Source organism: Danio rerio, chromosome 1 (assembly GCF_049306965.1).
Source record: "Danio rerio strain Tuebingen ecotype United States chromosome 1, GRCz12tu, whole genome shotgun sequence".
NCBI classification, from domain to species: domain Eukaryota; kingdom Metazoa; phylum Chordata; class Actinopteri; order Cypriniformes; family Danionidae; genus Danio; species Danio rerio.
In genome coordinates, this window is record NC_133176.1 from 58442101 (window position 1) to 58456230 (window position 14130).

Consider the following 14130-nt stretch of genomic DNA (forward strand, 5'->3'; position numbering starts at 1 on the left):
CATTGTTCAACATACTGCAATAAATTAGTTGTAAGGTCTTCAGCCAAGACTGGATATTAGCTGTGGGTGAAAGATTACTAATCGTAATAATTGTACAATAGTGTTAACACTTTATAAAACATCAAATACACTGCCAACAAAAAGACTTTCAGACCTAACAGCTGTCATGTGATCTGATGAGGATTTTGTAATGTTTATTGTCGTTTTTAAAAACAAGCAGTAAAAAAAAAGCATACATTTTATATTTATAACATCATCATCATGACTTCCAATAACAGGGGTGGGAAGAAGAAAACATAAGAAAAACCCTCATTTCACAGAGTGAGGAGCAACACTAGATGTCATGAGTTTCAGTACCAGAACACACTCGGCATACATTCACACGTGACATGAAACATACACACGCACACAGACTGAAACATCACTTGATATCAGGGGGAAGAAAAAAAAATAAATCACATTAAAAAAAACGTCACTAAATGGAGTATAAAGTGAACACGTTAAAGAATGGGAATGTTCCAGCTCAAAAATCAAATTAAAAAGGACTAAAAGCAAAAACAAAAAGCATTTAAAAAAAAAAAAAAAAAAAGAGAGAAGGTTACTCATCGAGTTCGAAACAGTAGTTATTAACACCTGAAGATTTCCTCTAAATATACCTGTTTCCTCAGACAAAAGAAATTAAAAGAAAAAAACAGTTAATGCAGAACAGGAAGTGCACGCTCAGGTGAGGAAGTTAGCAGAAGAAGCATTCCCTTGTGTTTCCCTGGTGGTGAGTCACACGGACGCGAGGAAGAGGAATGAAGCGATTGTGGAGGGAAGGCAGAGTTCGATTTTTAGTCCATCAGACAGCGTTTATGAATCCAGCAAAAAAAAAAAAGAGGGAAAACTAGAGTGTTTGCAGAAGCCTTTACGTGAAATCCGGCTTCAGAGAAGAGTCACGCAGCTTTTCCACTGGACACAGGAAGAGGGAGAAAACAAATAAAAAGAAGAGGAAGAGCAAACGTCCTTTTCCCAGAGGACAGCAAGAGGATGGAGGGCAGGACCAGGACGGACAAGAGCTCAGCTTTAGTTTGTTCACTGCGCCTGAAGAGACAGAAATCAGATCATTTAAAATAATTACATTTATGTCCAATGTCTTCAAAAAGTAGTATTTAAAAATAAAAATAAATCACCTGTAACCATTTACCCTCTATGGTAATTCTCATATTATGGATTTACCACTACTGGTTTCCAAATTTAGTAATTTCTAAAGTAATTTGTTTACATTTTGAGTTAACTACCCCACTAATACACTATATGAAGAGTTCAGATGCAAAAACCTCTAAAAGCCATTTGACATTTTCTTCTTAAACTAGCATCCCGAGTCCTGCATGTAGGCTCAGTAATTTTACTTTTATGGTGACAAATAACTTCTTTTCATTGCCTTTAATGTAAAATAACTGAACATAAACAGGAGGCTTAGGAAAATGTTCAATTTCATGTGGCAGGTTTTTGCATCTGAACTCTTCATATATTTATTTTTATTGCTAAAATTAAACATTCAAGATTGGTAATGAATACATTTTTTAAAATATAAATAAATGATACATTGAAAATATGCAAAGTCTTGTGATATTTAACTTAAAAAAATATTATACATTTTATGTTTTCAGTTATTTTATACTACAGAATATTGAACAATTACTATAAGTGTGACCATGCTTGATATTAATGACTACATTGTCATTACACTGTTAAGCAATATTTCATCAACTTAAAAATCAACTAAAGCTACATCCAGATGAAAAGATCATCAGGGCATCCACAGGGCCTTAAAGTCTCCACCTCAAAAGCTAAATGTTAGGCCTTAAAAAGTCTTAAATCTACTAAAATGCTGTGGTGTAGGTCTTACATCTTTTTTTAACATCTTAATTTTCCTGTTATTTCTCACTTTTATTATTATTGTACACTAAAGTAATTGACAGCTAGGTTTTGCTCTATTCTTGGTAGGGGTTATAGGGTTTGTGATTTAATATTTTCTTACATCTTAAATATCAAATGTATTATTAATTTATTATTGTATTATTAAATGAATCATTTTGATAGGGCAGGTGAAAATATTTTCTAACAGTCATATCGGAAAAAAATCCTTAGCATTTAGCTCTGTACAAGTATAAAATTTAATTCAATGGTCTTAAAAGGCTTGTGAAAACTGCAGAAACCCTGATCATGTTTCTTTTACGGATTTTAAAAGCTTCAGTCTGAGAGAAATCTTTTGAGTAGCCTTTTTGTGTGTGGTAAATGTACCTGCTGGCCCTGCGGTGTTGCCCCTGGCTGACCCGGGGTCTGTCCTGTCTGTCCGTAATAAGCAGCCTGCTGTCTGTAGTATTCGGCCCATGCGGCGCTGTAGTCTGTCTGTCCTGCTGCCGCTGCAGCTCCTGCAGGCTGAGCTCCTCCTGCAGCGGCGGGTGCAGCACCTCCACCTGCTGCAGCTGTAGATACACACAGTTCATTTTTAAATAAGTTTTTATTTCAATACCATTTTAAAATTTGCTGTACATTTCAGTTTAGTTCGTTTCATTATTGGTTTTGTTGTTTTTTTTGTGAACATCTATTTAGTTTACACATTTAGTTTCAGTCATTCTAGTTTATGGGTTAAAACAAGTGCAGTGTCAACCAGACTAAATTTTAGTGTTTGTACAGCACATGACCTCTTGAGCAAACCTCTAAGTAATAAAAAGTCTTAAACTCTCAATTAAAATTCATATACAAACAGAAAAAAAAAAAAAAAAAAAAAGAATTCAAACAAACATTTTAAATGCAAGATCAAACTGTTTACGCATTTAAACATGCATTAATTTACATTTTTTGGCAAATGAAAAACACATTTTACCTGTAAATTTGTTTTTGTAGTTAAATCATGCCTTACTTAAATCATGACTGACATGTTAAGCTGTAAAAAAGCATCTACAGGCGTTTCTACAAACCACAGATCAGATTTTCCACTACAGAAAGAGTGCTTAATTTTAAAAATTATTATTTTTGTTAATCATTTTATTTCAGCAATTATTTCAGTGATAGTTTCATTTAATTCAATTTAGTTTAGTAAACATTTTTTTATTGTCTTAATTGAGTAAACAAAAACAAATGTATCTTGATAAACATGCAATTTCATCATACTGAACAATGAAAGCATCCCTAACATGCAGGAAGTGATGCCTCTTACCCATCTTTTTGTAATACTCCTCCCAGGCCTTGGTGTAGTCGGGCTGGGCCGCTCCTGGAGCAGCTTGGCTCTGGTCAGCAGGACCGGGAGCAGCCGGCTGAGCTGCAGGCGTCTGTCCAGGCATAGCTGCCCCTCCTGGCTGCTGGTAGTACTGAGCGTAATAAGCCGCCCACGCTGCGTTTGGATCTGTGGCTGCTTTACCTAAAAAAGTGGGAGGGGAAAAAAAAAAAAAATAATTCACTTAAATTATATAAAATAAAACCAAAGCAACCTGCTAAGATGAGCTCTAGAATAAATATAGAATTACAATCCCCATAATTTTACAATTAAATATGATCTGAACACAAGAGCTCAGACACAAGTGAAACTATTAGTAGAGTTTTATTCATACCAAAAATATTGGGTATCGGTCTTTCAGTTTGGTCCTCTTGTGAAACAAAAGACCTGTTGTTTTTAACCACTGCATGGGCAAAACTTCTAGCTGTGTCTCTTCATTTTTAACCAATATTTTGTTAAATCCTTAGAGCTTTTAATCTCTGCAGTTTCTTGTTAACAGCATCACGTAGCACAAAATTCACATAAGCAGAGTCATTTTATGCTTAAGGAAGAGCATTTATCCAAATATTTTAACTTTACCATGAGCAATCAAAACATTACCTTTTAGCTACTATTTTATGCATGTTTAAATACAGCTCCTAAACACAATTAATGAAGTCCAATTTAATTATTACCTAAAAACTAGTTGCATTGTTGTGCCGGCTAGTTAATTTGCCATTGTTCTTACATTTACAATCTGTTCAGTAGACTATCATATCATATCGTAATGCCATGTCAGCTACATTGGCTATCTTTGTGGAAAAAATAATTCACAATAGAAGTATTTTAGTAAACCACCTTTACATTAGTTTTCACCCTACTGCACTGAAAATTATAATGAACAACATATGGAAGCAATCTGACATTGATATAATCAAATCAAAAGACTCACTGGGATCATGTGGCTGCCACTGCTGGTATGCATTTCCCCAACCCTGAGGATACTGACCACCAGGAGGACCACCACTGCAGAAACACAGAAAACCATCCTCAAGACATGCCAACCAAACCTGGAAAACCAAACATTAACATTATCCTATAAGCTGATTTGCTATTAAGGCAGTACTGACTGTGGCGGTCCACCAGGGGGTCCGGGCTGGTACGGGTTTGGGTTGTAGGGGCCCATGGGTCCAGCAGGGCCTGGTCCACCGGGTCCGGGACCAACAGGGCAGAGGGGACCCTATGAGGAGAAACAAACCAGTTAAATCCAGCAAACACCAATGTCAAGATAAAATAAACAAAAAGGCAATGCTCAGCGCACCTCAATCTTGTCCTCGATCAGCTGTTTGGCGTGGTCGATCTGCTGTGGAGACCCCCGGATGGTGAACAGTTTGAAGTTGGGGTCTCCGTTGGGCGGTGGTTGGCGTGAGATCTCCACAAATGCACCTGTTTGCTGATTGATGGCCTTCACGTTTTCACCACCTCTGCCAATAACGAGGCCGCATTTGTGGGCAGGAATTGAAAAGGTCATCTCACTGCCAGGCGGACCACCCCAGTTTCCACCAGGACCACGCCCTCTGCCACGCCCACCCGGAGGCATCCCTGTGCCAGGAGGACCAGGCGGACCCTGAGAGATGGGGGAGAGAGATTAACCAGTGTAGTGTGAGAAAACAAATGTAATCATGCAGACTTAAAAATAAATGTACGGTAAAGGTTGAATGATACAATGGCATATTTTGCATGAGCAAAAATTACAGCTGCAGATCTAAAATGTACAAACAATAGATATGAGCCTCTTCAACCGCATTTCAGTTTTAGAAATTACCATTTCAGATACACACTATTACAAAAGGCCTTTATGACTGTTGCTTGCTTTTAATACTGGGTATCAGCTTTGATTTAACAAACAGAAAATCTGAAATTGACTGCACAGGCCCGTACTGATGAAAAGTCTGCTGATGCTCAGAGATTTATCTAGATATCTAATGCTTTACTCACCCCTCCTCCTTCCTCTCGTACTCTGATGCTCTGCAGAAGCTCATTGATGATACTGGCGGCGTGTTCACAGCGGTCGGGAGGACCCATTATATGAGCGATCTTATCTGGACCAGTACCGTCATCTTCAGAGAAGAGAAAAATGAAGAGTTATGCATTTTAATATGGACCACAAAACAAGTGGTAAGTGTCAATTTTTATAAAATGAGATTTAGACTACAGCTGAAAGCTGAACAAGATTATCATCAATATGTGATTTGTTTGGATAGAACAATATTTGGTCGAGATACAACTATATGACAATCTATAAAAATGAAATTAAATGTATTCTAATGGTTTCTGGCATTAAAAAAATAAAATAAATAAAAACACAATTTAGATTTCTACAACATTTCTGGCCATGCTACTTAAGCTTATCAAAGTGACACTTAACACATTGAGTTTAAATCAATTTAAGCATTTAAACCGACCTGGTTTGAACTGTATCCTCACGCCGGCGTCATTCTGAATCTTCTTGATCATCTCTCCGCTTCGGCCAATCACGACACCCACAGAGTGACGTGGAACTGGAACCTGTCCAATCAGAACAAGACAATGTCACACTGCAGCATGTTAGCCAATTGATAATGATTGACCAATTAAATACACACCTCAATTCCACCGCCGCCACCTCCACCACCGCCGCCTCCACCTCCTCCACCACCCATTCGAGAGCCATACTCATTCCTCTCGAAGCCCGGATGATCCCGCTCTCGCAGAATCTCCTGCACCATCTCACGGGCTTGCTAGAGGGAGAGAAGAGAGAGATTTAAATGTCATATCAGCTTCTCTGGCTATTTTATGGCAAAACCAGATCAAGTTTACAACATATCATCTCTTCCATAATTTAAAAAAGAAACAACAGACACAAAGACATAAGCAAAAAAAAACAAAAAAAAACAATTGGGGTTTGCTTTTCTTTCTACTACTGGCTGGATTTCAAAACGTTTGCCATCAATAAAAAAGCCCTAGTATTAATATCTAACCCAATAATACTAACGTCTTGGTAAATCAGTGTAGTACAACTGATAATAGATGAAACGGCCAATTGCAGCCAAGAAAATAAATATAAGACGAACCTGGACTTTGTAAGGGTCTCCAATAATGCGCAGTGGTTTGTCCATGTTTGGCCCCTGAGAAGCGTCCTGGATCAAAATCATCTTCACACCAGCTCGCTCCTGAAACCAATATGGTCATATGCAGAGATTTACACAAGCCAAGGTTTGAAGCAGATCAAAACAAAGCTTTTAAATGGTCCTAAGACAAGAAAGGGTGCTGTTCAACAGTTAGGAGAACTTTAAAAGGTTTGAACCACTATAAACGTTGGCTATATTTACAAGAATAAATGCTCCAATAAGAATTTATTGCTAAGCTGTAAACTGTAAGACTTAATAGAATGAGATGACACTAAATGCACTACTGAATTAAAGAAAAAAATACAACGCTATAATAAAGTACACTACTATTCAAAAGCTTGGGCTCCATTTATTTGATCAAAATTACAGCAAACAGTAATCTTGCAAACTATCTTTTAAGTAGCTGTGTTTCTATTTAAATATCTTGTGAACTGCAATATATTTCTGTGATTCTTCAAGGTCACGTTTTATCAGAAATCATTCTAATATTGATCATCAAGAAATATTATTAACCTTAAACAATGTGGAAACTGATGTATTATTCAAAGAATACACATAAAAAAAGTCTTAACTAACAGCTTCTATACGAAAGCTTTAGTGAAATCATAAACCACTTCAATCAACTTTGAATAAAAGTTTGAACGCTAATTTAACTACCCATGAAGCAATAAATAAAAGCCTCTCAGAGAGAGAAACTCTACCTGCAGCTGTTTAATGGTCTCTCCTCCTTTGCCAATAATGAGACCAGCCTTCCCTGCTGGAATGACCATTTCCTGCATGTGGCCACTCCCATTGGTCGACTCATGAAAGGAAGGCGGAGTGCCCCGCCCCCGAGAGACGATGTCGTCCAGCATCATTTTGGCCTTCCTGCATTAATGAATTAAATGGTCAAGAACAAATATATAAATAAAAAAATGACAATGCAGTTAAACACATTAATAAGCACAAACATACTGGATGGCTTCAGGGCCTCCTGTGATGGACACACTTCTGTCTGGAAGACCGCCACTGTCTGAAACACAAACAGTGAGAAAAATAAGTTACGTCTGGCACATTTAAGTAAACAGACAAAAAGGTGGAGCAAAGCGACTCATTTGAAGCAGAGTTTGACTCACCTGGAGCGATCTGAACTTTACAACCAGAGTCCTGCTGGATCTTATTGATCTGCTCGCCACCTCGACCAATGACTACAAACACACACAAAGATCAAATGACTACTTCTAAATCCATATATAATGCAAGAATGTAAACAAAACACCACCAGCCATTAATGAACATGTACAACATCTCTGTCTCCCAAAATTATAATACTAAATACCATCCACAATAAATTATATATATATATATATATATATATATATATATATATATATATATATATATATATAGATAGATAGATAGATAGATAGATAGATAGATAGATAGATAGATAGATAGATAGATAGATAGATAGATAGATAGATAGATAGATAGATAGATAGATAGATAGATAGATAGATAGATAGATAGATAGATAGATAGATAGATAGATAGATAGAGCACTTGTATTCTTATAATTAATGCATTATTATTTATCAATAACTACACATTATATATGAATATTTAAATCAGTTGTACATTTTCAGAATTAAATTAAATATGTATTATAAAAACTTAATCTTAAAAAGAAATATGATTTTGGCTGTACATTTAGTTTATGGGGCTGAAAACTACATTTTAAAAGTTCTTAATGTGCATATTTTTGAAAAATATACTGCCAGCAATGCATGATGAGAAACATGAACTTACTGAGGCCAACCATGCCATCAGGGACTCTGTACTCTTCTGTCATCGACGAAGGACGAACACTACAGAAACACACAAAAAACAAGTGCAATGGTCATGAGAAGTGTGTTCAGCCATATACATTCATAATGAACTCATGGTCTGGAAGCAACTCTTATAAGACAAGCCATTCATCGCCATTTTGACTGAAATAATACAAATGAGGTGCATCACACTGCTTTTTGAGTCTCATCTTTCAATTATAAAGTAGGGCTGCACAATTATCAAATGCAAATTTCAGTTCTGTCACCAGTAATAAATGTAAAGCATGTACTTTCAGATGGAGCAGCACTTTATATACAGTCATAGTTTACTGACAAGCTACGTTATATCATGTTCATTATTGTGTCTTTGTATTTGCGTGGCTTCTCAGTGGACTACAGCACTGTGTAGTAAATGCTACTACATCTGAAAGCATGTGAATAACTCTACATTTAATAACGTTATTGCTCCAAACTCAAATTATAACTTCAGTCGAGTTGAAATGTATCCTCCTGTTAGATGACTCAGTAATCCAACACTTTCTATGATAATAAAAAATAATAGTATTAATATGTATGGTTTTCAGATGAATCTGGATTTGTGTAGACGTAGCCTTAGTCAATCCAAATCAATGAAATCAGTTCAATTTTGTTAATAAACCAATGCTATGTGGATTTTCTGGGTGTTTTTTTTGTGGGTATCTGGAAACTCCACACATGAGCGCCATCTAGCCTTCAGATGAGATTTATTAATAATCAAAGAACATTGTTTCTTAGACCAAACGTGCAGGAAAATCTCAGCTCTTGCATAAAATCACTAAGATAAAGGAAATGAAATTGCTCAAAGAAGCTACTCTGCCAAACACTACTAATCAACTCAGTGGAGACCTGCATAAACACACACTCATGTAGTTATTCTCGTCAAGAACTCAGATCGGAGATGCATCGGCACAAGAGGATGGTCTTACCTCTGCTTGGAAAGGGCAGCCAGCTGGGCTCCGATAGCTGTGGATGAGACGAGGATACAATCATTGCTCTAAAAATACACAGGCATTTGCTTTGAGAGTGTATAAAAAGTAAAGGAGCTCGTACATAGAGCTGCAGCGTTGTCCCTGTCAGACGCCATCTTCTTGCTTTCAGGCTGATCTGAAGGAAAAACACGAGAACAGCTCAGAAACAAACTCAGAGGAGTCAGACGGAGAGACGCAGACTGTGTGTGGTGTTGACATACCTCCATCCTCCAGCGATCGCTTCGGCGTCGGGAAGGGATAACTCTCCGCTCCGCCGTTATTGCTCATTGGGGGACCTGTAACGTCACCACCGATCTTTGCTGCAATCTGGACAACAGAGACATAAACAAAAGTCATGATACAAAACACCAAACATGAATGAACAATGGAAATATAACAAATACTATAATATCATATAGTATTTGTGGGCAATGTAGCTAAAAATTGGGATTACTTCAGTGACATTATAATGGGTAGAAATCATTTTATCTTTCTATTTTTTGGAGAAAAATATATTTACCATGGTTTACAAGATATTAAGATGTTATTCAGTATAACAACTTAAAAAAAAAAACTAAATTGGTTTTGGCCAAAAACATTTAAAACTAAAACTATTGGATGACAAAAAAAAAAAAAAAAAAGATCACAGTGCGGCCCCAAAATACTCATTGGTGATTTTACATCTTTATGTTTTGCTACTATCCCTCAAATCAAAAAGTTTTACCTATGTGGCCATAGTGAGACTTTATTCATTTAGAATCTAGTAGAGCTGCATAATATATTGTTTCAGAATTGATCACCAATGTATGTATTCGCAATAGTCACATTGCTGCATCCGCAATGTGGAGTTGGGATTATTGTTGTTAATCAGCAATGAAGAATGTTCAGTGTCCTCAATAATAGGGGCAGAATAAAATGGTGGTATGCATGAGGTGGCCCTTCTCATAATGGCAAATCAAATCAATGTTGAATTGCAAGAAATATATGTGCTGTTAATAGGCATGGGCCGATAACTGTTTTTTTAAGGTATACCGCTGTTTGAAAAAGTCAAGGTTTTAAACGCGTCAAAATTTTCTGTAATACCATTCCTAAGGTTTGTTTTTTTAGGACAACAGAATCTCCAGCAAAAAAAAAAAAAGATGAAAAACCTAAAAAGATCATCAAAAGAGGTTTTAAATTGTTAAGAAATCTGTGTTTTTGAAACTAAAAACAGCAGACGCCTATGATACATTTTCATTATTAAGCTTGACATGCTTACTGTTCCAGAATATTAGAAATAATTTTAAAAATGAAGTATTTTGTGTTCAAATGGGAATAAAATAGTTTTTTTTACCCAGACATTAAAAAAAGAATATATTTTAGAGCAGTAATCACAATATTATCAAACCGAGAAGTTTTTATCCTAGGTTACCATACCATCAGAATCTTATACCGACCCATGCCTAGCTGTTAATAAAAAAGTATTTTTCCCTCATCATTTGACTGACATATTTCATCATATTGTGGATGGTTTTCTTGTAATATTGAGGATATTGTGATCATTGTTGGGGGCAAAATATCCTGATAATATCATATCATGTTACTGTACCTGAATATCACTTTTGTCTTTACTCCATCTTATTTATTTTTTTATATATTTTTTTATTCACTCGTCTACAAGATCACAAAGTTATGAGTTTATTCCAATGTTAAGGCTATTAGAGCAGATATTGTAATATAAATTGCAGCAAAATATAATATTGCACATTAGATTTGTTCAATATCGTGCAGCCCTAGAATGTAGAAACAATATGATCAATATATGCACCACACTGAATGGCGATAAATCATGGTTTCATTTTGAGGCTTTTATTTATACCACCTAAATTTAACCCGAACACAACAGGATCTCACCTTAAGTCATATACTACCGTCCAAAAGTTTGTATTTGGGGAGTTCTTAAGTATTTTAAAATCTCTCTTTGCACCAATGATGCGGATATTTTGATGCAACATTATGGTTTCAAATAACAGTTTAGGTAACCAGCTTACTTGATTAAAGCTTAGTTTAAGCTTTTATTGACACATTACTCATTCATGTCACGATATGGTTTTAAAGAAAACGTTTTTTCCCCCTATGAACGTTAAACGTGGGTTTCTCCATTATATTATTAAACCCCCCTCAGAAAATGATACACAAACGATGGTAAACAAACATGCTACTCTATCAATAGAGTAAGTGTAAAACACCATGGTATATCCATCCTAAACCACTTCCGTTCAATAGTAACGTTATTTGCCACATTTTCAGTATGAAAGACTGTTTCACACGTAACGCCATGGTGCTAGCATGTTTTGCAGTACATGTACTCTAGTAAGACCACGATGCTAGCCTTATACTCAAACAATGATGCTAACACGATATTAGACTTAATTTAGTCACCCAAATGATATAAAACAGAAAAATGGTTACGATTCTTTGTAAATATACGAACAAGTAGTGGCATATTACGGACTACCGCGTAAATGCTACGATACATGAAATCGGTGCTTATTCTATACAAAGCTATATATTATCCACCAAAACATTACCTTGTGCTGCGTTTGCAGAGCCATAGCATTAGTAAGTAAACACAAACACCACCTATATACATCTATTGTTCAAATTACGGGCAATTTTAGCAAATGCTAACGGGAATCGTCGCGCACGCCGGCTCATGTGCGCGCGGCCCAGTGCGCGCGACTGGCCCACAAACGCGGCCCCGCACTGCGGATCACTCACCTGCCGCGCGCGCTGTACCGCGTCCGCGAACGCGTCTTTTTTCAGCCCACCGGCTCCTAAAGCCGCCCCGGGCCCGGGCGGCGGCACCGCGCTGTACTCAGACATGCTGTCCGTGCGGAAGGGTGAAGTGTGCGGGATACGGCGGGGAGGTCTAGGCCGGGCGGAGGTGCGCAGACGCGGGAAGACAAGCGAGACAAACGCATGGGAGGGACAAAAGGCTCGCAGGTTTGAAGGAACTCTCCTATAGGAGATCTCAGTGAGTGGCTGCTCCACTGACCAATCAGAGAGCAGCGTGAGGCGGGGCTTGCACAATTGACCCAATGAGTGATGATAAAAGGCCACGTTTTTATGACGGGCTGACCAAACGCGACGCACTGAGCTTTCCACTGTGTGAGGCAGCCAATCAGGAAACAGCAGGGTATGAAATTGACCAATGAGGTTGAGGAAAACGCTGATTGGCAATGATGGACGCTTGGATCGTCGTATGGGATTAGGCTCGTTTGACTTGGCCAAAATCTGCGCAGAATGGATCACCGGTGATCACCGCAAGATGCATGCCGGTTAGAAATGTGTCCGCCTTGCCTTCGCCTCGCTCTGATGTCACGCTGACGTGCGCCAAAAAACTCTCGCGATCGCGAGGCGGGTACCTCGGACAGAGCAGTCGGCCGCAGTTGCTCTCAAAAGACTGCGCTCACTAAAAGCATGATGGGAAATGACTGGCTGACGACACAGCTTAATGCTGATTGGATGAGACTGACACATTACACTTAATTATCTTGTTTTACTAAGGTTTATACCTAGATTTGTTGAATACCTTTTTTGTATTTTCGTTGATAATTAAAAAAAAGTCATAAAGAGCATTACATATGGTTATTTATTTACATTTACACGCAAACAAAAACAAAACACATCTTTGTAAAACATAACGTGACCCATCCAATATAACTGAATGTTATTAATAAATCATTAGGATGTGCATGTGCTGTATTCTATTTCTCTCTCAGTCTTAAATCCTGTTTGTTGTCATTTTCACTTTATGTATGTTTGTGTGAATTTTGTATTGTAATTTTTATGCAGCGTTATTGCATTAAAGTCAATCCAATATATACATATATTCAGAAATACAAAGGTAATCAGACTGTTTTGTCATTATGCCTCATCTTTATGTGGTTTCATATGAGAAGTGAAAAGGGTGTAGTAAACAAGACACACACACACACACACACACACACACACACACACACACACACAAATGTATATGTATGTGGAGTCAAAAGTCATGTTTAATAGACCAAGAACATTTCCACAGTTTTTCCTACAGTCTAATAGTTTTTATTCTGGAGAAAGTCTTGGGCTGTTTATTTTAGTCTGGCTGGAGTAAAAGCAGTTTATATAGACCTAATAAGCATGTCAATATAATTAACCCCCTAAGAATTTATTTGTCAAACAAACATTTGTCATGACCTGTCACTCAAAAGCATGCTATGGCTACTTCATTTTTAATGTAGCCAATTTAGGTTTCTTGAGAGTTTTCTTGCTGTATAAGCTGTTTATTTTGTTATTTTTTTAACGTTTGTTGAATATACAGAATTATATTTTTAATACACCCTTTTAGTTAATGAGCTGTTCATCTTCTGTAATTCTGACCATCTCTATAAAAACAGTGATATTTCTATTGCATCCACTCCCACATTAAAAAATACTATAGTAATGTATACTGTAGTGCTTTTGAACCATGTTATAAAATAGCCTATTTAAATGTTATAGTTCTGGTATCACAACAACGATAAACACAACCCAATACTGAATAAACATGTTCAAAAATGCTATAATATTTACTATAAATCACCATAGTATTTTTTCATGAGGTCATTCGTCTGCGATAAAAAACGCGAACGAGATCTCCGCCACTGGTGACGTTTCCAGGTGGCTAAACAGCGAGATTCGGCAGGTGTCCGACTTCTGGTGTAATTTTTGAGCCCTCCTCTTACTGCGCACGCCTGCTCTCGTTTACAATGCAGTCAAGGCGAGGCGCACCTCAAACGAGCCTATTATTTAACCTTGGTGGTTGTGTTTTGCTTCTCGATGCATTTTCTTGGCATTTTATGAGGTAGTTTTAGTGGAGGTTGAGTAGATTAGCTTAT

The 14130-nt window shown here is 37.2% G+C and overlaps 2 protein-coding genes across 4 annotated transcripts in view; one reads left to right on the top strand and one right to left on the bottom strand.

Moving 5' to 3' along the window:
- si:ch211-196h16.12 overlaps nt 1-14130 on the top strand; it is a 48071-nt gene that overhangs the window by 597 nt on the left and 33344 nt on the right. For both annotated transcript variants that reach the window (XM_073907445.1, XM_073907447.1), the window contains exon 2: nt 5276-5419. The gene's annotated coding sequence lies outside the window, so the exon portion shown is untranslated. The remainder of the gene's footprint in view (nt 1-5275; nt 5420-14130) is intronic.
- khsrp (KH-type splicing regulatory protein) lies at nt 160-12202 on the bottom strand. 2 transcript variants are annotated; one of them, NM_001089428.2, is made up of 18 exons: nt 11987-12202; nt 9448-9553; nt 9309-9362; nt 9185-9221; nt 8200-8258; nt 7527-7598; nt 7366-7423; nt 7113-7278; nt 6355-6453; nt 5887-6021; nt 5707-5809; nt 5240-5361; nt 4563-4868; nt 4372-4481; nt 4194-4267; nt 3206-3406; nt 2287-2471; nt 160-1083 (listed from the first exon to the last, which is right to left on the bottom strand). In NM_001089428.2, exons 1-18 carry the CDS (start codon nt 12089-12091, stop codon nt 1075-1077), a joined length of 2001 nt encoding a protein of 666 aa, NP_001082897.2. In that variant the 5' UTR covers nt 12092-12202; the 3' UTR covers nt 160-1074. The 2 variants fall into 2 exon arrangements, with proteins under 2 accessions (NP_001082897.2, XP_005160236.1); XM_005160179.6 differs by having other exon boundaries at nt 168-1083; nt 11797-12198.

What these genes read in the sequence shown, in the direction of transcription:
- khsrp (NM_001089428.2), bottom strand. Translation starts at nt 12,091, where the DNA reads ATGTCTGAGTACAGCGCGGTGCCGCCGCCCGGGCCCGGGGCGGCTTTA. An exon ending in CGGTACAGCGCGCGCGGCAG is followed by an intron (nt 9,554 to 11,986) that starts GTGAGTGATCCG and finishes TCTGTTGTCCAG; the next exon opens with ATTGCAGCAAAGATCGGTGG. An exon ending in GAGACCCTTACAAAGTCCAG is followed by an intron (nt 6,022 to 6,354) that starts GTTCGTCTTATA and finishes CTCTCCCTCTAG; the next exon opens with CAAGCCCGTGAGATGGTGCA.